Raw genomic sequence first — 21,850 nt, 5'->3', positions numbered from 1 at the left:
GCATAAAAATTGAAAAACCGTGATGGAAAATCACAAAACCCCCGGCGTGCGGTGCGGGTTTTTTCTCAAACCGCAAACCAAACCGCACATGCGGTTTGATCAAATTTCCAAACCTCAAACCGCAAACCAAACCGCACATGCGGTTTGATCAAATTTCCAAACCGCAACCGCACCGCGTACCCTCAAAAACCGCATAAACCACAACACAAAAATGCGGTGCAGTGTGGTGCAGTTCACTGCGGTTTATACATTACACGTTCCAAAATTTTAAATAAATACAAAACTTAAATTTAATTAAATTTCCGAATAATATAACAAAGTCGCCAATATTCTTCAATAATACAAATTAGAAATTCCACACCGTAAAGTTTAACGTAGAAGTTTGGCTCGGCAATTAAATGAGTTAACTATTAAATAGGTGGTTTTGTATTATGTGTCTCATTATTTGTGAAGAAACACAAATAGGATGATCACTACGCAGTAATTGGTCTTACAGAAACAAGATGATCACTAAGCAAGCACTCCTAGTATGTTAAATGAAATCAGACTTAATAAATAAAATCATGAAATATAAGTATTATATATATATTAAATATTGCGGTGCGGTGCGGTGCGGTTTGAACCGCACTTCAAAAATTTAAAATCACAACCCGCACCGCACCGCGCGGTTTATTAAAAATTCAAACTCAAACCGAAACCGCACCACGAAAATTAAAAACCACATTTTGCGGTGCGGATTGATGCGGTGCGGGCGGTTTTTGCGGGAATTAGTTATTTATCCACAACTGATCGAACTAATCAACGAACTACATCATCCAAATATAACGAATATTTTCCGGGCAATTTAATTATCTGAACATGAAAAGATTTGGTACAAAAAGACACCAATATTAATGGCATCAAATGTTACACACTTCAGTTACATAATCCAAAAGTCACGTGCCTATTGGTCTAACGGTTTTCTTATTTGTACTATTTAAATTTGTACAACTTGTGCTTAGTAGATTGTACTCTTCCGTCTTGTTCTTCGCCTTCCCACAGGTAATGTCATCTCTCTCTCTCTCTCTCTCTCTCCCTGTCTCCCACTCTCTCTCCCTCTCTCCCTCTCTCTCTCTCCCTCTCTCTCTCCCTCCCTCTCTCTCTCTCCCTCTCTCTCTCCCTGTCTCCCACTCTCTCTGTCTCTCTCCCTCTCTCCCTCTCTCTCCCTCTCTGTCCCTTTCTCTCGCTCTCTCTCCACCTTTTTTTATCCTATTCAATCTCTGCTTTTCCTGATAATCATGCGCACTTGAACTAAGAAATCATCGTAAGTTTGTTTGTTTAAGGAAACAAACTTGTTTCTGTCCTTTCTAACTTCTTACATATTCCTTTCATTTTTGCCAAAACCTCTCCATTAAAATTTCATATAACTTAAAGTTTATTACATTAATAAATAAATAAATTCTTATAATCTCCATTTTTCGTTTTTAAACTATACTTAATTTTTATATTTTTAAAAAAAATAATATTTATTTTTAGTTATTATTTTTACAACTCTCCTAAATTATCATAACACTATTTTAATTTTAGCAGAATACTAAACATAATAATAAAATAATGATTTAGTAAAGATACTAAATACATTTTTTTCCAAGTCACTTTATATGTAACGTGTGTGACAAATATGTCCATATACTAAATCCCCATCAGCTATCTATTCTCCCCCTGTTACTTTCATGCAATGCAACACAACTTGGCGCCTAAGTTTTGGCCTTCTAAATTCTACCTATATATACACATTCATACAAGCCATTAATAAAATACTATATTTTATTCATAGCTAGGTTGTGACAAGGTGATAAATTTTTTTGATCTGCTATTTAAACAGGACTATTTTAGACATCCTTGGCTTGGTTGCATACCGGGACGGAACCAGGAATCAAACTCTGGGAGACACGGTCTATATTTTGTGAATATATTTTCATATTTTTAAATTCTCGGGGTACTTTCATATATTTTTAATAATTTTAATCGTGAAAAAATGTAAAAATTTGTTGTATGGTGTTCCTCGTGCCCCTCACTAGATACTCCCTAATTGCAAATAAGGTACATATGTATGTATGTTGTTTTGCATGTTTAATTTGATTTAATATTGTGGTGTTTTTCAAGGTTCAGAAGTGGTTTAAGGTGTTTTATTTGAGAACACATTGGTATTTACTGTTTTTATGACGTTATTACTGTTGTATGGTTTCATATTAGTGATATGGTCTGCATACATCTTAACCTCGTAGACTCTGCGGAATTATGTTTGGTTTTTATGTTTGAGAACTCATTGGCTTCTAAGGAGGAACAGTGAATTCTGTACACTTGCTTACTGAAATTTGCCCTGTTAATTCTGTTTTTGGTGCGAATTTTCGTCTTTCGATGAATTTTCTGATATGAGTTTGGGTTGGTTTTCATGTCATAAGAATGTGTCTGAACTCTGGAGTTTGGTTAAAGTGTCGAAAATGGAAATTAGAGGCCTTTGTTTCTGATTATTACCTGTCTTTAAGGCTAATTATGTTGTTTCTGTAGTTACAAAATTCGTTTATCGCCTTTCCTTCTGTAGTTGCTGGCATGAATCTTGAAAAATTAGTTGCTATTATAAGATTGTTAGAGAATCAGATTGTAGTTTTACATGAAGTACTAATATTTCTCGGACCATCTTTGCAAATCAGTGTTTGTTTTGTTGATTTGCAGGCTAAAAAGAATGATAACTAGGAAAAGAACTGAAATGGAAATGATTTATTTCAAACTCGTATTGGCTTTTGTCATGATTTTGCACATCAATCAGTCGGTGGCAGGTTGGTGGTTTTCGTCTAAAGAGGCTCATGGGAATGATCAGTACCAAGAAACAGAGGCCATTTCTAAGGATGTGGTAGCAGAGTTCTCCATGGAGCCTCTTAATAATCAGAAGGGAAAGAATTTGGTGGAGAACGCGAGAAGAAAGTTGGTGTCCTCGGATTCTTGCTGGCAAAATGCTTATAAGAATCTGTTTGCAGGGTGTTCGGAGATTCTTGCTGGTGAAGAGATGCGGGCTAGGCTTGCTTGGCATCTCAGTGATTGCTATCAGAGGGACTCTGGAAGGCTTGATTTTCCTCACTGTGATGTGAAATCTTCCATGAAGAGCTGTCGTAAAAAACTAGATGAGAATGCTCATAAAGTTTATCTCGAGTTTTACCTTGAAACCAACTCCATATGCCATCAATTACAGTGAGTATTCATCTCCTTAATAAGCATTTGTGTTTTCAAAATATAGCAAGTATCTGTTTCTCATTGTATGTTTGCGTAAATTCTATTTGTCATACTTGTTCCTTTGTAATCATTCTCTGCCTTTGTATTGTTGTTTGTATGACTGGGGCATAAACTCAACTAGAATTTTGTACTTACTAACATTATGAGTAGAAATTATTAGGTAAACAATCGTACTAAAATCTTAAGGTGATAGAGAAAGGCCCGAACAAGATCTTATACTCTTTAACACTCCCCCTCAATCGTACAATACTTTTCGCTACGATTGACAACGACAAATCTCTCCCTAAACCGAGCTCCGATATCATGTTAAGTAACCAATCACACTAAAACCTTAAGGTGGTAGAGGAAGGCTCGAACAGGATCTTATACACTTTAACAGAAATTAATATAGTTGTGTGTTCCTAATGTCAGGGCTGATGCATTTAAGCGCCAAATGGAGAGGTTGGTGAATGAATTGAAGGACACCGCAGAAACTACTGAAACCAAGATTAAGAATATAGAAGAGCGAGCAGATGAACTAATAGAGAGCTCGGGTCAAATCAAAGAATCTTTATCGATGGTTGATCTCCGTACCAACCAAGTGGCTCAGACCTTGAAAAACGTTGGAGACAATGTGAATCATGTGTTAACTAATTCTGAAGCAGTTTATGAGCTATCTGCAGGGATAGCAACTTCACAACAAGAACTTCGTGTAGGACAAGGGAAGATGCTTGAAACACTGGAAGAGGGAATGATAATGCTTCATGATTCTCACAATAAATTAGACCAAGACATTAGTCACTTGGGAAATAGAACGGTAGAAATACAAAGTCACATCATTAAGGTTGGGGATTCAATGTCATCGAAGATGAGTATTTTGCAGACCACAGCTGAAGACATTGGGAATGTAACAGAAGTTACCCTTGATAGGCAAAATGAGCTTCTAGCTGGACAATCAGAAGCTGTTGAAGGTCTGCGTAGTCTGAATGATTTTATGTCTCAAGCACTTCAAGAGAGCAAGTAAGCTCCGTAAACACAGATGTTTTACTTGCACTCATTAGGAATTTCAGTGCTAACCAAGTCATTTCTGTAATTATTTCCTGCAGAGTCATTATGCAACAATTAGCTGAATTTGGTCACAGGCAGCAAGAAGAGCTTTTAAATCGACAAAAACAACTGGAACTAGCTCATGATCGTTTGGTCGAGAACTCAGGGAATATTTTGGCTGCTCAGGTAAGTTTCTAATAGATAATATAATGTTATCAATGCATACACCTAGATGTTATGTAATTGTTTTTATTGCTTTGCAGGAAGCCTTTGAATCAAAGCAAGCAACCATGTTTCTTGCAATAGACAAACTCTTTGCTCTGCATAATGCCATTCTTCTCGAATCCCGACTTATCAAAGCATTCATAGTGTACTCGATAGCAATTTTCATCATCTACATGTTCACAAGTACTAAGCAGACATACACTATGAGGCCTAGGCTTTATATGGGTATATATCTTCATAATTTTGACAAGGCTCTATGACCTTTTCGTTCTCAAAGTTTGCACCAGTGTAATCATAAAACCCACCCCGAAGTTTTAAAGCGTAACTTTTCAGCCATCGGGTATCCAAAATGTGTTTTTTTACCATTGGATCGGGGAAAAAAAACTGGGTGAAAACCGGCCGGTTTAAGGGTAAAAGGTTACATTTTCAATACCTGAACGTTAATGAACTACAGGGGCTGATGGGTATATTGATGCAAATTTTGAGGTTTAAAAGGTCATTAAGCCTTTCGACAAAACTTTGAACCTAGCTAGTTGCATCTTTATCCTAACATCAGTCATTTGTTTGTTCATAAATGTGCAGGTTTATGTGCTACATTCTTGATTGAATTTTTAGTTCTGAAGTATTGGACAGATGGCATCGACAATCGTGCATGGTTAACAAATTTGATCAGGCTGGTGTTTGCAGTTCTTGCTTCATTTCAGCTGCTATATGCAATTTACACATACAGGTGAGACTTAAAATAGATTAATTAAGCCTTTATACAACTCTGAGTATCTGATATAATATGAAATATGCAGGGACTATGAGACACTGAACCATCAGATGCTTCTAACACTAGTGGAGAAGCTCAATTTCATGCAAAAGCATAAAGAATTGACACAGGACATGGACAGCGATGACGAATGGTCTGCCTGGGTTGATAAAGACTTGCCAGAAGACGTCGACAAATTGGAAGATCCTGACTTTATGGTTCCAGAGGAAGTTGGAGAGAATTCGATTGTATCCTCTACAACTACCAGAAGATATAATCTACGGAATCGACATCATTAGTAGTCTTGAGCAGGTATCTTTGATTCTGATCACTGATTTACTTTGAGAAGGTTGGCTGTTAAGAAGCTTTGGTTTGCTCTGAAATGACCCTTTTTTCTGAAATACCAATAGCATTAAAACAAACTCCAATTATAGTAGGAGAGGACTCTTACAAGACTAATCTTCATGTATGAAATGATCTAACTTTGGAGCAAACATAAATCTCAAGATGGCAATCTTGTTCATCCTTTTTTATCTCTATTGTCTTTGTATCAGAAAAGGGCTAGCTCAACTTTTGTTATATCTTTTCTGAATTTCTATTGTAAGCAGGCAATCTGATCAACTCAAATAGAGTTCTTATCATTTTTAACTATTCATAGGCCAAATGCTATAAACTTGGCCAAATTTATATCATCACAATTACAAGTGATACAATGCAACAAGTTTTTCTAATTCACATTAAGCTGGACTGACTAGTAGAATTAAGAATAGATGCTACTTGCATCAGACACACACACTAACCCCCAAATCAATAGCAGAAAAGGGGAAACAGTAAACACATCAGGCTTCTTTCTTTTCGTGTTTTGTCAGTTGAGCAGTTTTTGTTTCATCGAGAAATGGATAATCGGTGTAACCAACAACCGGATCGGATAAATAAAATGTGCTTCTATCATACTTGTTGAGAGGTGCATCAAGCTCAAACCGCTTTGGTAGGTCTGGATTGGCCAGAAAATGTCGACCGTAAGCAACAAGGTCTGCACGGTTCTGAGCCACAGCATTATTACCGTCTTCTCTGCCATAGCCTCCAGCAACAATGAAAGTACCATGATATGCTTTTCTCATAGGCACAAGACTGTGGGGAGTCTCGGCTTTCTCTCCCACGGTTTTCATCCTAGGCTCAACCATGTGGCAAAAGAGAATATTGTATTTATTCAAGGACTCCGCCATGTAAAGCCCCAAAGCTTCCGGATTCGAATCCCCTGATTCCATGTAATTTGCAAAGGGTGAAAGCCTTATGCCTACTCTGTCTGCGCCTATCTCTTCTGACACAGCTTTAACAATTTCTAGAGCAAATCTGCAGCGGTTCTCCAAGGAGCCTCCATACTTGTCTGTTCGATCGTTGACTTGATCTTTCAAGAATTGGTCTACTAGGTAACCATGAGCACCGTGGATTTCAACTCCATCAAAACCTGAATTAAGGGGAAAAAAAATCAATGCAACCGAATCACATCCATGCAAAATAACCATAACCAAACAGATTCTTTAGAACTATATAATTCCACCGTTCCAAAAGAAACTCCTCGATTTTGGTTTTGAACGTTGTGAGGTCAAATTGCAGAAGCCAATATATATATAGTTCATCTTATCGAATCATAAATTTTCTGACATAGTACTCCTTGTAAGTGACAATTCTAGACTGATTTAATTCAATAATTAAATTTATATCATCAAAAATCAAATCTGTAAAAAAATAAGATTATAGATTCACATTAAGGGTCAACAAGAGATTTTCATTTATGAAAGAAACTGAACCAGGTTTCCGTAAACAAAAAATCAGGTTCATAGTACTGTATAGTGAAAGACAGAACATGCCAAAAGGATCTCATTTCTATTCACGATACTAAAAGATAAAAATATCCTATTGACACTGCACCTCAAAATACTGCTCACTAGTTTTTGAGGCATACATGGAAGTAAACTGCATCCTCAATATATATTTAATCGAATCGAACTCAAGCCGAACCGATCATATTTCAAGTTTTTGTCAAAATTTGGTGAAATCATTTCATCGAAATTTTGACGAACCGATCTTCATTGCTTGAAATTAAAGGATACGGCGAGCCCGAACTCGAGCTCAAGCCTGGACTTTTTAATCGAGCTCGAGCCAAGCCTGACTGTTCGACTCGGCTCGACTACACCCCTAATCCTCGCGTTTCTAGTTTAGATGGGAATGTGATTTTTTCAAGTGATAAGAGTACAGTATTAGTTCAACGTTATACATATATATAATTTAGCTGAAACTTAGAAAATATACCAGCTTCCATAGCATTGTTTGCAGCAAGTCTGAAATCATTTATATGTTGAGGAATTTCCTCAGTAGTCAGTCGTCGAGGAGGCGTAAATTGTGCAACATCAACGCCATTAGCTCTAATTTTAGGGGTAATCCCTTTGTCTGTGCTAGAGATTGGAGCCTGTCCATTTGGCTGAAAACCTGCAAGAACAATTCAAAGTGAGTGAAGATATTCTTATTTGATACAAACACTATTTAATCAGTTCCATTTCTTTAGGAAAGTGCAAAATGTTGAACTAGTTGGACAAAAATAAAATAAGTTTTCCCAATCTTTTCAACCAGGTATGCGGCGTATGCCTTTTTAAAGTTTTCCGCCAACAGGCTTGAAGTTAAATTTGTGGGGAAAAAACAGCTGCAACATATAGAGATAAAACGACCAACAGTTGGATGTTGTTTCAAATGTTTAAACTAGATAAACCTTCATTTCACGCAAAGAAAATAAATTCCTCAATTTCATACGTATTATTAGGTACAGTCATTAATTTAAAAAGTTCCAGCTTCTTTTCTTGTTACATAAATTAAAACCACAATAGCTAGAATCACACCATAAAAATGAAAAAACCTAAATGGAAACAATCAGTCAAGAGTATTACCCGTGTTAGAAACCCTCCCTACGTGCCAAATCTGACAAAAAAATATACCGCCTTTGGCATGAACAGCATCCACAATGGGTTTCCAGGCTTCGACTTGTTCCTTTGTCCATATACCAGGTGTATCTGGATACCTACAATCAAAAGTTATCTCAATTACAATCTAATGATGCCAAATACTTGCATTTACATTGTCTATATTAGTCAGAATACGAAAGCCACCGCAGTTAGCAAGTTTACCCTTGAGCAGTGTCAGAAACTCCCGTGGCTTCAGATATCAGAAGGCCCCCTTTTGTGGTTCTTTGGGAGTAATATAATACAGCATGGGGCTGAGGAACATTTCCATATGATCTTTGTCTTGTCAGAGGTGCCAGAACTACTCTGTAGGAAATGAAAGGTGAAACTATTACAAGGAGCAACTGTAAAGGCTTTTTGGCCAATACATGTGTCAGACAAACAAAACTCCTCGATCAAAAAATAGAACTTTCATTGTAAAAATCACTCACTAGTCACTATTGCACTTCGTGTACAGTATAAGATACAAGACATACCCTCCATCTTTTATCATAAACTTCATACAATGAGAACATGAAAAATTAAACTAATATATGGACCGAAAAGACTAAGCATCCAAGAGCAAGTCCAACAGTGTTCTAGTGGTTTTCTTATAAATATTATAAAATATTAACTCTTAGTGATTTAGGACATTATTATGAATTTCAACTCCAACAATGATCCTTACCTTCCTTATTATCATTATATTAATAAATTTGAAAAGATATGGACAAAAAGTGGAACAAAGAGAGAGATAAATGTAAAAAGAAGATAGAGAAATGAATTTTTTATTCCTAAAAATGTTATAAGGGAGCACTAGAAGTTCCTTAAAGATAAAGAATGAAGCTCATGTCTTAGTGATATAAGGAAGTACTAAGACACTCCAAGAGTGCCATTTTTTGTCAAAATCCTTATAATTGAACTTAAGAGCTCATATAAGGGAGCTGTTGGACTTGCTCTAAATAAAGACTCTCACACGGCTTAGGAGTGAGGATCCACTGCAATCCTGGGAAACCTTAACTAACAATGCCTTTATAAAAAATTGATATGTTCGGGAAGCAGAAGCTTGAACTAGTATTAATATAATTCTCAGAATCAAGATTAGCAAAGCTTCACAAACTGCTAATAGCATGATATAACAGCATGATATAAAAGGTAGTATCGTCTTCTTAATGTAAAGGAAATATATTTTTCTTCACAATTCGAACCAAATTAGAGAGGGTGTAAAAGGCCAAACTTAAGGAGCAGAAGTTTTTGTCAAGGCAATTCAATTAGTCAACAATTCTAAAATGTAGACAGAAAGTCACTCCTTTTGCTGCAGTTAACTAGCATATCTCTAGCATAGAAGTCTCATTTCAACCACTATTTCACATCTTTACTCGGTTCACTTCTACCCTTCCCAATCAATTTATACATCAAGACTTACCCGTGTTCTCTACCAATGTACTAAACTATACATGGTTCACAATCTGCGAAAATGGATCTAAATCTTCATACGTTTTCTATACATCAAATTGCTGAATTTGACTAATGTCTTAAATCAAATCCCTACCTTATACAAGTTGAGTCGAATTTTAATTATCCTTTAAAAAATCGAAAGCTTAAGTTAAATCAAACAGGGACTTATAAGTTACTTATAAGACATCTCAAACGGGGAATTATGTCACAAACAATTCACCATCCAACATGTAATCACCGACACAAAGACCTAAACTAAACCAATCACAGATGTTTCTACCTCAAACAATTTAAGCCCACATGACACATTCAGTAAATATATAAACCCCTAATTAAACTGATAACAAAGTGCATTACATGATCAATACAAGAAAAGATAAATCATGTGATTAGTCATCAACAACAACAAAAATCAAAATGTAAAAAATTACCTATGAGAGAGCTGAAAATTGCCCATTTTGTACGGGGTCATTAGAGGGACATGCATGGCTGGAACTTCTCCCATTATATTTTCACACTGCAGAATCTCTTTTTCCAGCTGCAACTCTCTCTCTCTCTCTCTCCTTCTCTCTCTTCTCTCTCTCTCTCTCTCTCTCTCTCTCTCTTCTCACTCTCTCTCTGCTCTCTCTCTCTCTTCTCTCTCCTTCTCTCTCTTCTCACTCTCTCTCTGCTCTCTCTCTCTGGTGACTGATAAAAATAATTAAATATGGACCCCCCAACTGGGTATGTATATGACGACAAAATGTGAAACAAGATGAACCTAGACAAGTTGATAACTAATGATTCTTTGTTGCACTTTGTAGTTTCAACTGTAACATTAATGCTTCTCCTTTTCTCATTCACGTCAGTGATTACGCATACCTTGCGCACCTATGTTGTGGTTGTCACACAGTTAATAAAGTTTTTCATTTTTATTCGACAATTATTATTATTATTCTTTTTATTATTATCATATTTTTATTACTATTACTTGTTTGAATATTCGATGTATAATTTTATACCTCCTAAAACCAATTATGTATGTCACATCATTTTTACAGGAGTCAGAAGAAAACATAGTAATTAAATATAAAAACATTGCAAGCAACGTTTTTAAAAATTGTTTTAATTTTATGTTGGTACTCATTAGTGATGTACAAAAGGTCTACCGGACCGGTTTTTGACTCGATCTTAAAATGTCCGGATTTTGACCGGATCGGATTTTTCGGGTTTTGACTTTGCCGGGCCGGACTTTCCGAAAATGTCAGAGCATGTTTGGGCCCTCGAGACGGGCCTCATCGGGCTTTTTTCAAGCCGGTTCGGATCGGGCTGAGTTTTTTTCTAATTTAAATCGGATCAAGTTTTATTAAAAATTATAAAGACGATATATGTTAAAAACTAAATCATCGTAAAAATATATTAATTTGCATGAAATATTTTATAAAAATATTACGTTGAAAACATTTAGGTTCGGCAAAAAATAAATATTTTTATAGAATAATATATTTTATCAATGTTATTCGTACTTACTATATCTTCTTTTATTAATCCTACAAATAAAGTATATAAATAATATTATTAATTACGAATAGGTAAATATATATGTGTTTAAAGTATTATTTATATATATAGTAAATGTAAATTCATAAATATATGAAAATTATATTAGAATAATCAAATTTTAACCGGGCTTTTTCAGACTTTTAATTGGAACAGACCGAAGCCCGGGCTTTTTAACTGAGTCGGACCGGCTTTGCCTAAAAAATAGGGTCCGTCGAGGCCCCAAGTCCGGGCCTTAACCGGATCAGGCCGGGCCAAATTTTCAAACCCGGACTTTTCGTGCATCAAACCATGCAAAAAAAAATGCTCTCCTACTAAAAAAGGATATGTCTCCCATCTCAAGCTCAACTCTCAACAAGAGAAATTAAGATTAAGATAGAATTAAGGCAGAAAAATTCGTAGACAACTGAAATTCAGAATAAGGTGACAATTTCCATAACATCCTTCAGTAAACTATTGTAAAGTCTGATCAAATAGTGCTAATTTAAACACACACCAAAAATACAATCACCTTGCTAAAAGAAAATAGCTAAACAGCATAATTTGTAGAGAAACAATAAACTCCAGAAAAGTACAGTTGGCCTCAAAGATTTCTGAGGTCATGTAATAACCCTGAATGTATTATAAGTACCAGAAGTAGAATAGCCTTCAAAGATTTCTGAGGACATGTCGTAACTTGAATGTATTACTTGAAACACTTGGCGTCCAAAAGATCCTCACCGTAAAATGGCTCATGATCCTCGATCATTTGGCTGGCACGTTCCTTTTGAGCTTCATCGTTGATATCAACCTGGGTCCACTCATACAACTCCATGTCGTAACACTCATCCATAACAAATTTAGGAATCTCTTTCCCTCGGAAGAGCCACAATCCCTGGACCTTGTATGGTGGCTGAGATCCGATGACCAACATCTTTCCAAATGCATACTTGCGAGCCAGATCCATACGTTGAAGAAACCCACCAACCTTGTTCATAGTCACAAATGAGACGGTATTTTCTTCGTTGTATTTGTAGTTACAAAACCAAAGCGAGTATCCCTCAGGATCGTACATGTCCCAGAATCCTGCAAACAGGGACATATGTATTGATCACTCATCAATTAAATTATGTGGACCAAAAGACGTCAAAAGTAGCAAATAACTAGTGTGATAAGCTTTGCACAATAACAACTATAATGGGGTAAGCAGGTAACCATATCAGTTGAAATTTTCAGCTTAATAAGTTTATACAAAAGTATATTTTCTTTCAACCAACGGCTTTCAAGGGTTCAAAACTATATTTTTTAAGTACTCATTAGCACTGAATGTTCAAAAACCTGGAGGCCAAATTTCTTCCTACATTAATGTGGTAAAAGACATACACAGGTACGGATAGTCAGAAAATGAAACTTTGCTATCTAATACCATATACAAGAGCTGAACATATTCTGGAACAATTACATCATAACACGTATCCAACTCTAATGTTTATTGGAAGTCATACTATAATGCATACGACTCTACCAAAATAGAAATAGAACTTAATATAAAACCACCAAAAATGAAATAAAACAAAAACAAAATAATATGTAGTCAAAACTAGAATCTTACTTGACCATAATAAATTAATGACATAAGAGGACAAAAAAAGGAAAGAGGTGCCAATAAGTACAAATATATGATAGATATGATTAATACCTTTAACAGCAACCTCACGGAAGTTGGTCTTGGTATTGGAGTACAGACGCTTCCATTCATCTAGTATCATTTTACTTGGAGGCAAAGCATCTAGTGGATTCTTAGCCTTTGGCTTTGGTGCTTCTTCCTCGGGGGCCTCTTCAACTTTAGGCTTTTCTGCTTCTTTCTTAGGCTCATCTTTAGGCTTTGGTTTAGCAGTTTCTTTAGGCTGAGCAGGCTTCTTCACTGAAGGAAGAGGGGGGATGGACTCTGCTTGTTCCAGCTTGCCAATTATCTTGGAGAAGTTGGGTTGGTTAACAAGGGTCCAAAAATATCTCTCTACGTGTGGAAACTCAGATGTGAAACTTTTGGTCAAAATTCGACCAAATCCCAGAGCCAAGTTGCAAGTAAGGACAATATCAGCCAGTGTGACAGAATGCCCGACCAAGTAGGTGGTTGAAGCAAGATGGGTATTCAGAGCTCCTAGTGCTCTCTTTAATGCAGCAATTGCAGCTTCTTCGGCCTGCAAGCAGAATAATAAAATAATAACCACTAAATTCACAAATAGCAGACCAAAAAACAAGTTAAACATAAGGATCTCTCATATACCGGAGGAAGGTACAGAGCAAAACCATATCGAGGATATAACCATTTGGCAATATTTGCATCTATCTCAAGAGATGCAAAATCAATCCATTGCTCCACGTGACCCTGCCATGACAAATTTTAAAATAAAACAGTTAGGTTCTACATTGAACTATTACATGTTTACTTTTTTTAATTACATAGACAGCATATGAATTAAGAGATGAAACAAAATGACCTACATAGTCAATTGGAGAAGAGCCAAAGAGGGAATTCTCAGGATTCAATTTTGTAACTGCAGACCATAAACAAAAAATCGCAGTCAGCACAGAATATCAGAATTCCTAAAACCATTTACCAAAATGATCTCTCACTCACCATAACGTGCTATAGCATTACTCTCGAAAACAGAACCATCAGGAGTTTCAAGCACTGGAACCTAATGCAGAATTACAAAGAAACCACGTCAGGTTAAAAGTAAATTGCAGACAAACCTGTTTACATGAAAATATTGTATTCCGATAACACTTACCTTTCCCATAGGGTTCATTTTTAGGAACTCAGGTGTCTTATTAGAGACACCCATCTGAAATTCCTTCACCAGTTCAACTTTAACACCGACATATTCTGCTGCAATAAGTGCTTTCCAAGCATTTTTGTTTGGATTTCCCGCATGCAAAATCTGAAAACCAGGCACCTTTGTTAAACTAGATACTATTATATTATGCAAAATATTATCAATGTATCTATCCCAATATTTAGATGCACCAGATTTTATTTATAAACATTCTAGCAGACACTCCACGGGCCACGGGGACCTTAAGATCTACTTGTGACCATTTACTTAAACTCTACACTTGAAATAGTAACAATAAATCTTAAATTTTGCAGATCTATGCATCATTAGTAATAGTACTACTGTACATATGTTCTTTCGATGTGTAATTAATTAAAAAGACCTCCACAAAAGAACAGGTTGCCTCTATTCATTTTTAACCATCCCTAATGCCCTATCGCATGACAACACGACTGCAACTATTTGTATAGTCTTTTTTTGGTTCCTTTATTTGTTGATAATTAACAATAAAGCTCTTTTTCTTCGAATTATGTAAAGGGGTTAAATTAACATAATAACATTAAGATGCAAGATGAATACAAATTTAGACACCTTACTACCACATTTTTTAACTAATTTTCTAGAACTACATATCTGAATTCTATATTTTTTAAGGCTTGCCATCACAGGCTATGCTAGATTTAGAATAAAGTAGGGTTGCTATAGCACATTGAGCAGTAAAACTAGACACGCTTAAGGTTATATCAGTAAGATTTTAAAACTTCACCATGGCCAAAGGCCCAAAGGCATTCCAAATACAGGTCATAAATCATAAGCCCCAGTCAAACGAATGAAACACCATATTAAATAACATACTGATCCACTTAAATTTCATTAAAGCAGCCCAAATAGACAAGCGGGATCGAGATCCACTACTTCTTTAGAACTATGCATCTGAATTCCACGGTATTCCATTCAACAACAAAACAAGAAACATCACCGTGGCTTGTTCAAATACAAGTTTCAAAGTTTACCATAACAGCCTATCCTGCAATAACTAACAAGACAAAAAGCCCAAATAGACAACCGATCCGAGATCCACTACATTCCTAAAACCATTATCATATACCCTAAATCATTAAAATTCAACAATAAAACAAGACACATTCAAACACAATTCAATACATCTCAAACCTTCACCATTTCCGTTTCAAATACAAAACACTACCTCTAACTACTCCAATTAGCCAAATTTAAGATAAAACACGTATCACGATGAATACTCGAAACTAGCATCAACCGAAAATTACACCATCTCTAATTACTTCAATTACTCTAATTACACCATCTCTAATTACTTCAATTACTCTAATTACACAAATTTACAATAAACCACAGATCACGATAAATACTCGAAACCAGCATCAACCTAACATAACACTATCTCTAATTACTTCTGATTACTCTAATTACACAAATTACGATATATAACCAAAACCAGCATCAACCAAACATAACACTATCTCTAATCACTTAAATTACTGTAATTACACAAAATTAAGATAAACCCCGATTACAACAAACAATCGAAACATTTTCAAGCAACAAAATCCAACAAATCACAACACAAAAAATCAACAAAACAGTAAAATCAATACATACAAACTATACACACATACATTTCATCCAAAAGGGTGTCAAGATCTTACCAGAGCCATGGCTTCAAGTGAAGATTGACTCTACTTCAAAGCTCAAATCTACAATACATTCACAAACATATACATATTAAAAATTACAAAACATGTGAACATATACATACAAAGATTTGTGTGTATAGGTGAATAAAATGTTAAGGGTTCGAGGGACTTACAGAAAAAAGCGGAGAGAGAAGCTAGAGAGAGAGAGCTAGGGTTTGTGAGAGTGTGATTTTTATATGGGGATGTTGAGTTTCTTGGGCCTGGGCTTGCTGGGTTGTGTTGGATCGGGTTACGAATATGCTTCGAATATGCTCGTACCCGTTGGCGCAGAAGTCCGCATTTCCCGGTTCAAAATCGAGATTTGATTTCGGTTCGAGTGTTATCTAATTGAGGTCCGGCTTAATTATTAGTATTTTCTAGAAATTTCGGTTTTCTATTCAGTTCAGTTCTTAATACTTAAAAAATGTAAAGATCGAACTGAATATATACAACATTTGTATTATAATTTTTTTTCTCAGGTATAATATTATAATAAATTTCACGAAAATAATTAAGTCATACTAAATTATTCATTTATCTAAATATATACAATGTCAATTATTTTTACTAATATAGTTTTTATTGAATTTTTGAAAGTATTCGAATACAAAATGATTTACCCCTTACCAAAATATTTAACCTAGTTACCCTGAATAAAAAATCAAAGTTAGTCAAAACTAAAATATTTAGAATAAAAATAATATGCAAAATAAATAAATATGAACTAAAAGAAATTCGGTTTGGAACCGAATTGAACCAAAATTTACGATTAGGTTCTTCCACAAAAATGGTTTCAGTTTGGTTCTCAAAATATTCATATTTCAGTTCTCGGTTCTTTCGGTTCCACTTCAGTTCAGTAATGACCCGTTATTCACCCCTACTCGTTGGAACACCAAAGATAAATTTTATTATAGAATAAAATTGGGTTTTTTTGAAGGTTTTTTTTTCAAATATGTCCTTTTTCAAAAAGTGTTCTACAAATATGTGTTACTTTTAATTTTAATATAACATATATTAAAATTTTCATCTAATTTAAATTATCCATGGTTAACTTCACCACTATACATTCTTAAAAGATTTTTTTTTCCTAATTTATAATTTAGTAATCGTAAGTAATATATAATTTATATATTATTATATAGATAATACTGCAACTCATATTTTTGTGAGATAATTTTTTCACGTCACATATGTTACATTTCCCTCCATAATCTGTTGTGTTGCTAGGTATCATTCACTTGTCGCCTTCAAACCATTACTTTACTGTTATGCTACTTACCTTTTTTTGACGTTCAACTGCCTTAAATTACTGCGCCCCGTGAATTACAGGTGAGAACATGTGGATTTCAACAGTTGATTATATATGTGTGTGTGTATATAATTATTATCTAATTCTACAAGTATATTCCCTTTCTTCGCGTCTTGCCCATGATAGATGGGTCGAGGCCCCTCTAAGTTTTATTTTTTTGGGATATATATCTTATAATTCCAGTTATGTTAGGTAAATGAAACACCATTGAAACTAAAAACATGGCAATTTTTTTGGGCACCGTAATGAAATTCACAAGACAAAGTGTGTGGATAATGTCGATACAACAACGTATTCTATTTTTTGCACATTCCCTAAGGTCAGGTTTCATTCTTTGATTTTGGTTCTTCCTAACAAATACAAACCATCGTATAAGTTATATTTTAGCTGTCAATTCTAGATAATTAGTGTTGCTTTTGGATTATTTTGCATTCAATTCTATATAACAACCTTGACAAAAAAAACTATATAATGACACGTTGTGTGTAATATCAATTTCATGCAAAACCTTTCTCATCATGTTTTGATCCACCCGTCGGTCCTTGAACTTCACTCATACAGCACAACCGAGATCACTCTCCACATGTCGTTTCAAAACTTGGCAATTATAAGTCTGCCCCAAGATAGAATATATTAGGTAGAGAATTCCAACAAGATTATATCGCCCTCCGACGTCTCTTTCCCAACTGTAATCGTTCTTCAAAGCAGTTTTTCTATATATTTTGCAGTTACGGACCCCTTTAGAAATAACTTCATGACATATATTCTGATTTTGGTGATTTAAAGGTTGTATCCTGATTGGATTAATGCGTCTCGGTTATATGTGTTTGAAGAGTTAAAAACCAAATGAGATAATGCAAAATTTAGAGTACACTACCGGGTCTGCTCAATAAATGTTGCATCATTGCTTGTACCTCTAATCATTAATTGTTGGAAGACTAGTGCACTTTGTCACATGAGCATTCATTCTTTTATTTCCGGAATTTGTACAAGATATTTTATAGTATTATCAAGCAACTTTGTTTTTTATCAATGAAATTCAGGTAAATTTTGAAAAATGGCAGTTATAGATATTTAAATTTGCAAATATGAGCATGACATGAAGAAGTGAAGTATGTAAGACAAGATTAGAGAGATACCGGTAAAAGTTCTTTTTATAGGAAGAAAGCTTGAAGTTTGTGATGATCTAAGATAATAATGAGTGCTAACCAATGCAAATACATGTTTCAATAACTTATTGTCTAAAATAATTAAGATGTATATTAGATTTTTATAAAGATTTGGACCTTTTATTTATGTTATTCACGGAAGTAAGTATATTGTTGTTATGTAATTATATCTCAAACTTGTAAAATTTCTTTACTTTGTGGTTCTGTCGGCATGCTCGACTTAAAATATAAGAGAGGAAATAGATTCCATTAAAAGAGATGATGGAAATTATTCAAGGCAGATGTTAGGTACTATCTTCCTTATTATATATGTTTCTGCTCGCACACAAGTAAATGATTGAAATAAATGATGTACTCATAAGGAACATGGCCCTTCTTAAAATTTGCATGCAACTCTTAAGATTTACAAATGTATGTGTTATAAAAGAGACTAAAGCTAAAGAGTATAATATGTATTATAGCCTCTGTATATTTTCTCTTTTATCCATTTATACATGAATGGTTACAATTACAAGAGGTACTTTAAATCATGAGCTCATGGTATGGGTCATGAGCTTTTGATCCCTCCCGAATTTGGTCATTAGAGATGAACACGGTGATATTTAAAACTCAAGACTTCCCCATTAACAAATCACATGCCACTTTTAGAACTTAACTTATAAATAGAACATGCGTAATTCTGTTAAATTCATATCTTAAAAACTTCCAAAACATGTTGGTAGATATTGGAACAGATGTTATGTAATATATAAGTGATGATGTCAAAAAGTACTGAAGATGACAACATCATTAGTGTTCCTGATCAAAATGTGGAGGAAAAGCTAAATGGACATCTGATCTAAGGAGAATAATGAACTGTTACATTTCATAATCATTTTAAACTTGGAGTTAGTCTTGTTAATAGACATGAATTTGTGTTAAGCAATCTTCTCACAAATTGGGGGAGATTGTTGTAAAAGACATGTCTGTACTTTAACAAGACTAAGACATTTTGTTAACCCTAAGTAAGTTATATTGTTATCTTAATTTGTATTTTGTACTTGTAACACTTAAAGTCTGTAAAAATATCAAAGGAGCAGACTAGAGCCTTCTTCTATAAACAGTGTCAAGCCTAAGAATTATATTTAGAAGAAGATCAAGAAGATCATGCCTCAAAAGAATTATGAAGAAGCTTGGAGTTGAATAAATCTGTTTTAGGGAAAATACTCTAAGTCAATATATGTACAAGTCACAGATTTAATGTTATAGAGAAGTCATTCGAGAACTCCAGAATAGCTTATAGAGAACTCAGAAAGCTTATAGAGAACTCAAAGATATCGACAAGCCAAATTGAAGCATGAAGATTGGAGATATCGACAAGTCATTTATTCATTAGAGAACTCAGAGTTATCGACAAGTCAACATTCATTAGAGAACTCTGAGTTATCGATAAGTCAAGTTCCACTAGAGAACTCAGAGATATCGATAAGTCAAAATTCGCTAGAGAACTCAGAGATATCGAGAAGTTAAAATTCACTAGAGAACTCTGAGATATCGACAAGTTAAATTTGACTAAAGAACTCTGATATATTGACAAGTCAAGAAGCCACTAGAGAACTAAGAGTTATCGATAAGTTAAAGTGAAGATGTGAAGATTAGAGATCTCGACAAGCCTAAATTCTCGTATAGAGAACTGAAGACCTCAACAAGCCAAACTAAATATAGAGTACTAGAGATCCCGATAAACCAATATACTTATCGAGATGTCAAGTTTTCTATAGACCTAAACTGGAGATCTCGAGGTAAAATCTCAAAGTACAAAGTTGTAGATCAGTTCAATATCCAAGATTAACAATCAACAAACAATCCAAACAGCTAGATTGACAAGTCTACAAAAAGCAGCTTGAAGAATGTGCAAGATCAATGGTGAAGATTAATTGATAAAGGAAGATCAAAGTGAACACGGGGTGCCAAGATATGCTAAGCCAGAAATAGAAGATGTACTTTTCTATAAATAGAAATGACAAGTGACGGTTTAGAAAAATTAATAGTATGTTTTATTGTACACTGTGTAACCAGCAGTTAACTAAGTTATAAAGTTAACACTGGTCCTTTAGTCAGAAGCAACAATTTAGATAGTATTTTGTAACACTCTCAAGAAAGAAGCTAAGCTCTTTAATACCAAAGAGCCTAGAAATTTTGTAGCAAAATATTCTTAATTTTAATATAAAATTATGTGAGTTTTGAAAATATTTGTGTTCCTTATTCTTGCATGTTTTAATTTCTGCAGTAACACATTTCGTTACAAAATTTAATTTACTTTGTTTAACCAAGATGAAAAGATTCAAGAAAAGCTTAAAAACAGTAAAACACATTCACCCCCCTCTGTGTGTTATTAATTTCTTAACAAGTGGTATCAGAGCAAAATCTGAAAGTAAACAGATTAAAGATCTTGGAAGAATGAATACACAGAAAATCAGTAGCATCAAAATTCCTACCTTTGACAAAGCTAACTACACTCTTTGGAAACAAATATTGTTATTTATCAGGGTGGCCAATCCACAGATACTCAAAAATGGGCCCTTCACTCTTATGGTTAGAGTTGAAGAATCAACAGATGGTGATATGGTCATTCCAGCTCATTATGCTCCAAAAGACCCTTCTGAGTATACTGAGCCTGAAAAGGAGAAAGTTTCCCTGGATACTGGCCTGCAAGTAATATTGATTGAGTCACTTGACAATGTGATGTACAACAACATTATCAACTGTGACACTGCCAAGCAAATATGGGAAAGGATTGAGATACTCTGTAAAGGAACTGGATAAGTTAGGTCAAAACAGAGAAGGATATTGATTTCACAGTATGAGGGTTTCATGGCTAAGCCAGAGGAAAGTATTACTGAAGTGTTTAAAAGATTCAACAAGCTGATAAATGACTTGCAACTCCATGACAAATAATATGAAGCTGAAGAAGTGAACCTGAAGTTCTTGTTTACTCTCCCTGATCATTTGGAACAAGCTTCTGTTCCAAATGATCAGGGAGAGTAAGCAAAACTTTAAGTTCACTTCTTCAGCTTCATAGTATTTGTCATGGAGCTGCAAAACATTTATCAGCTTATTGAATCTTTCAAACACATCAGTTATACTTTCTTTTGGCTTGGCCATGAAACCCTCATATTCTGAAATCAGTATCCTTCTTTGACTATATCTAACTTCCTCAGTCCCCTCACAGAGTATCTCAATCTTTTCCCATATTTGATTGGCAGTGTCACAGTTGATAATGTTGTTGTACATCACATTGTCAAGTGACTCAATCAATATTAGTTGCAAGCCACTATCCAGGGAAACTTTCTCCTTTTCAGGCTCAGTATACTCAGAAGGGTCTTTTGGAGCATAATGAGCTGGAATGACCATATGACCATATGTTGTTTCTTCAACTCTAAACATAGGAGTGAAGGGGCCCATTTTTTAGAATCGGAATATAGAGTTGATAGGTCATCCTGATAAACAACAACATTTTCTTTTTCCAAAGAGTGTAGTTAGCTTTGTCAAATGTAGGAATTTTGATGCTGCTGATTTTCTGTGTATTCATTC

The 21,850-nt window shown here is 34.8% G+C and overlaps 3 protein-coding genes across 4 annotated transcripts; 1 reads left to right on the top strand and 2 right to left on the bottom strand.

Moving 5' to 3' along the window:
* The first annotated feature begins 986 nt into the window (after positions 1-986).
* Positions 987-6,062, top strand: LOC141700424 (protein GAMETE EXPRESSED 1-like). Of its 2 annotated transcripts, XM_074504200.1 has the most exons (8): positions 987-1,041; positions 1,865-1,934; positions 2,716-3,228; positions 3,682-4,269; positions 4,356-4,482; positions 4,560-4,746; positions 5,104-5,251; positions 5,322-6,062. In XM_074504200.1, the coding sequence occupies exons 3-8, from the start codon at positions 2,726-2,728 to the stop codon at positions 5,572-5,574; spliced, it is 1,806 nt and encodes a 601-aa protein (XP_074360301.1). In that variant the 5' UTR covers positions 987-1,041; positions 1,865-1,934; positions 2,716-2,725; the 3' UTR covers positions 5,575-6,062. The 2 variants fall into 2 exon arrangements, with proteins under 2 accessions (XP_074360301.1, XP_074360302.1); XM_074504201.1 differs by lacking the exon at positions 1,865-1,934 and having other exon boundaries at positions 993-1,041.
* On the bottom strand, positions 5,893-10,471 carry LOC141700425 (putative 12-oxophytodienoate reductase 11). The gene is made up of 5 exons (XM_074504202.1): positions 10,158-10,471; positions 8,455-8,595; positions 8,218-8,348; positions 7,589-7,765; positions 5,893-6,743 (listed from the first exon to the last, which is right to left on the bottom strand). Exons 1-5 carry the CDS (start codon positions 10,229-10,231, stop codon positions 6,115-6,117), a joined length of 1,152 nt encoding a protein of 383 aa, XP_074360303.1. The 5' UTR covers positions 10,232-10,471; the 3' UTR covers positions 5,893-6,114.
* A 1,206-nt stretch (positions 10,472-11,677) lies between these two features.
* On the bottom strand, positions 11,678-16,027 carry LOC141700422 (elongation factor 1-gamma 3-like). Its single transcript, XM_074504199.1, has 8 exons — positions 15,934-16,027; positions 15,773-15,820; positions 14,040-14,189; positions 13,886-13,946; positions 13,750-13,802; positions 13,532-13,633; positions 12,944-13,445; positions 11,678-12,330 (listed from the first exon to the last, which is right to left on the bottom strand). Exons 2-8 carry the CDS (start codon positions 15,779-15,781, stop codon positions 11,951-11,953), a joined length of 1,257 nt encoding a protein of 418 aa, XP_074360300.1. The 5' UTR covers positions 15,782-15,820; positions 15,934-16,027; the 3' UTR covers positions 11,678-11,950.
* Positions 16,028-21,850: the final 5,823 nt, after the last annotated feature.

This window comes from Apium graveolens, unplaced genomic scaffold (genome assembly GCF_009905375.1).
Source record: "Apium graveolens cultivar Ventura unplaced genomic scaffold, ASM990537v1 ctg2319, whole genome shotgun sequence".
In the NCBI taxonomy this organism is placed as follows: Eukaryota; Viridiplantae; Streptophyta; class Magnoliopsida; order Apiales; family Apiaceae; genus Apium; species Apium graveolens.
Note: the sequence above shows the minus strand (reverse complement) of the source record. Positions and strands in the feature narration are given on the sequence as shown.

What these genes read in the sequence shown, in the direction of transcription:
- LOC141700422 (XM_074504199.1), bottom strand. An exon ending in AAATGAACCCTATGGGAAAG is followed by an intron (nt 13,947 to 14,039) that starts GTAAGTGTTATC and finishes ATTCTGCATTAG; the next exon opens with GTTCCAGTGCTTGAAACTCC. An exon ending in CCGTGAGGTTGCTGTTAAAG is followed by an intron (nt 12,331 to 12,943) that starts GTATTAATCATA and finishes CCCTGTTTGCAG; the next exon opens with GATTCTGGGACATGTACGAT.
- LOC141700424 (XM_074504200.1), top strand. Translation starts at nt 2,726, where the DNA reads ATGATAACTAGGAAAAGAACTGAAATGGAAATGATTTATTTCAAACTC. An exon ending in GAGGCCTAGGCTTTATATGG is followed by an intron (nt 4,747 to 5,103) that starts GTATATATCTTC and finishes ATAAATGTGCAG; the next exon opens with GTTTATGTGCTACATTCTTG. An exon ending in TATGCAATTTACACATACAG is followed by an intron (nt 5,252 to 5,321) that starts GTGAGACTTAAA and finishes TGAAATATGCAG; the next exon opens with GGACTATGAGACACTGAACC.
- LOC141700425 (XM_074504202.1), bottom strand. Translation starts at nt 10,231, where the DNA reads ATGGGAGAAGTTCCAGCCATGCATGTCCCTCTAATGACCCCGTACAAA. An exon ending in AATTTTCAGCTCTCTCATAG is followed by an intron (nt 8,596 to 10,157) that starts GTAATTTTTTAC and finishes CATTTCCTACAG; the next exon opens with AGTAGTTCTGGCACCTCTGA. An exon ending in GTTTCTGACACTGCTCAAGG is followed by an intron (nt 8,349 to 8,454) that starts GTAAACTTGCTA and finishes TTTTGATTGTAG; the next exon opens with GTATCCAGATACACCTGGTA.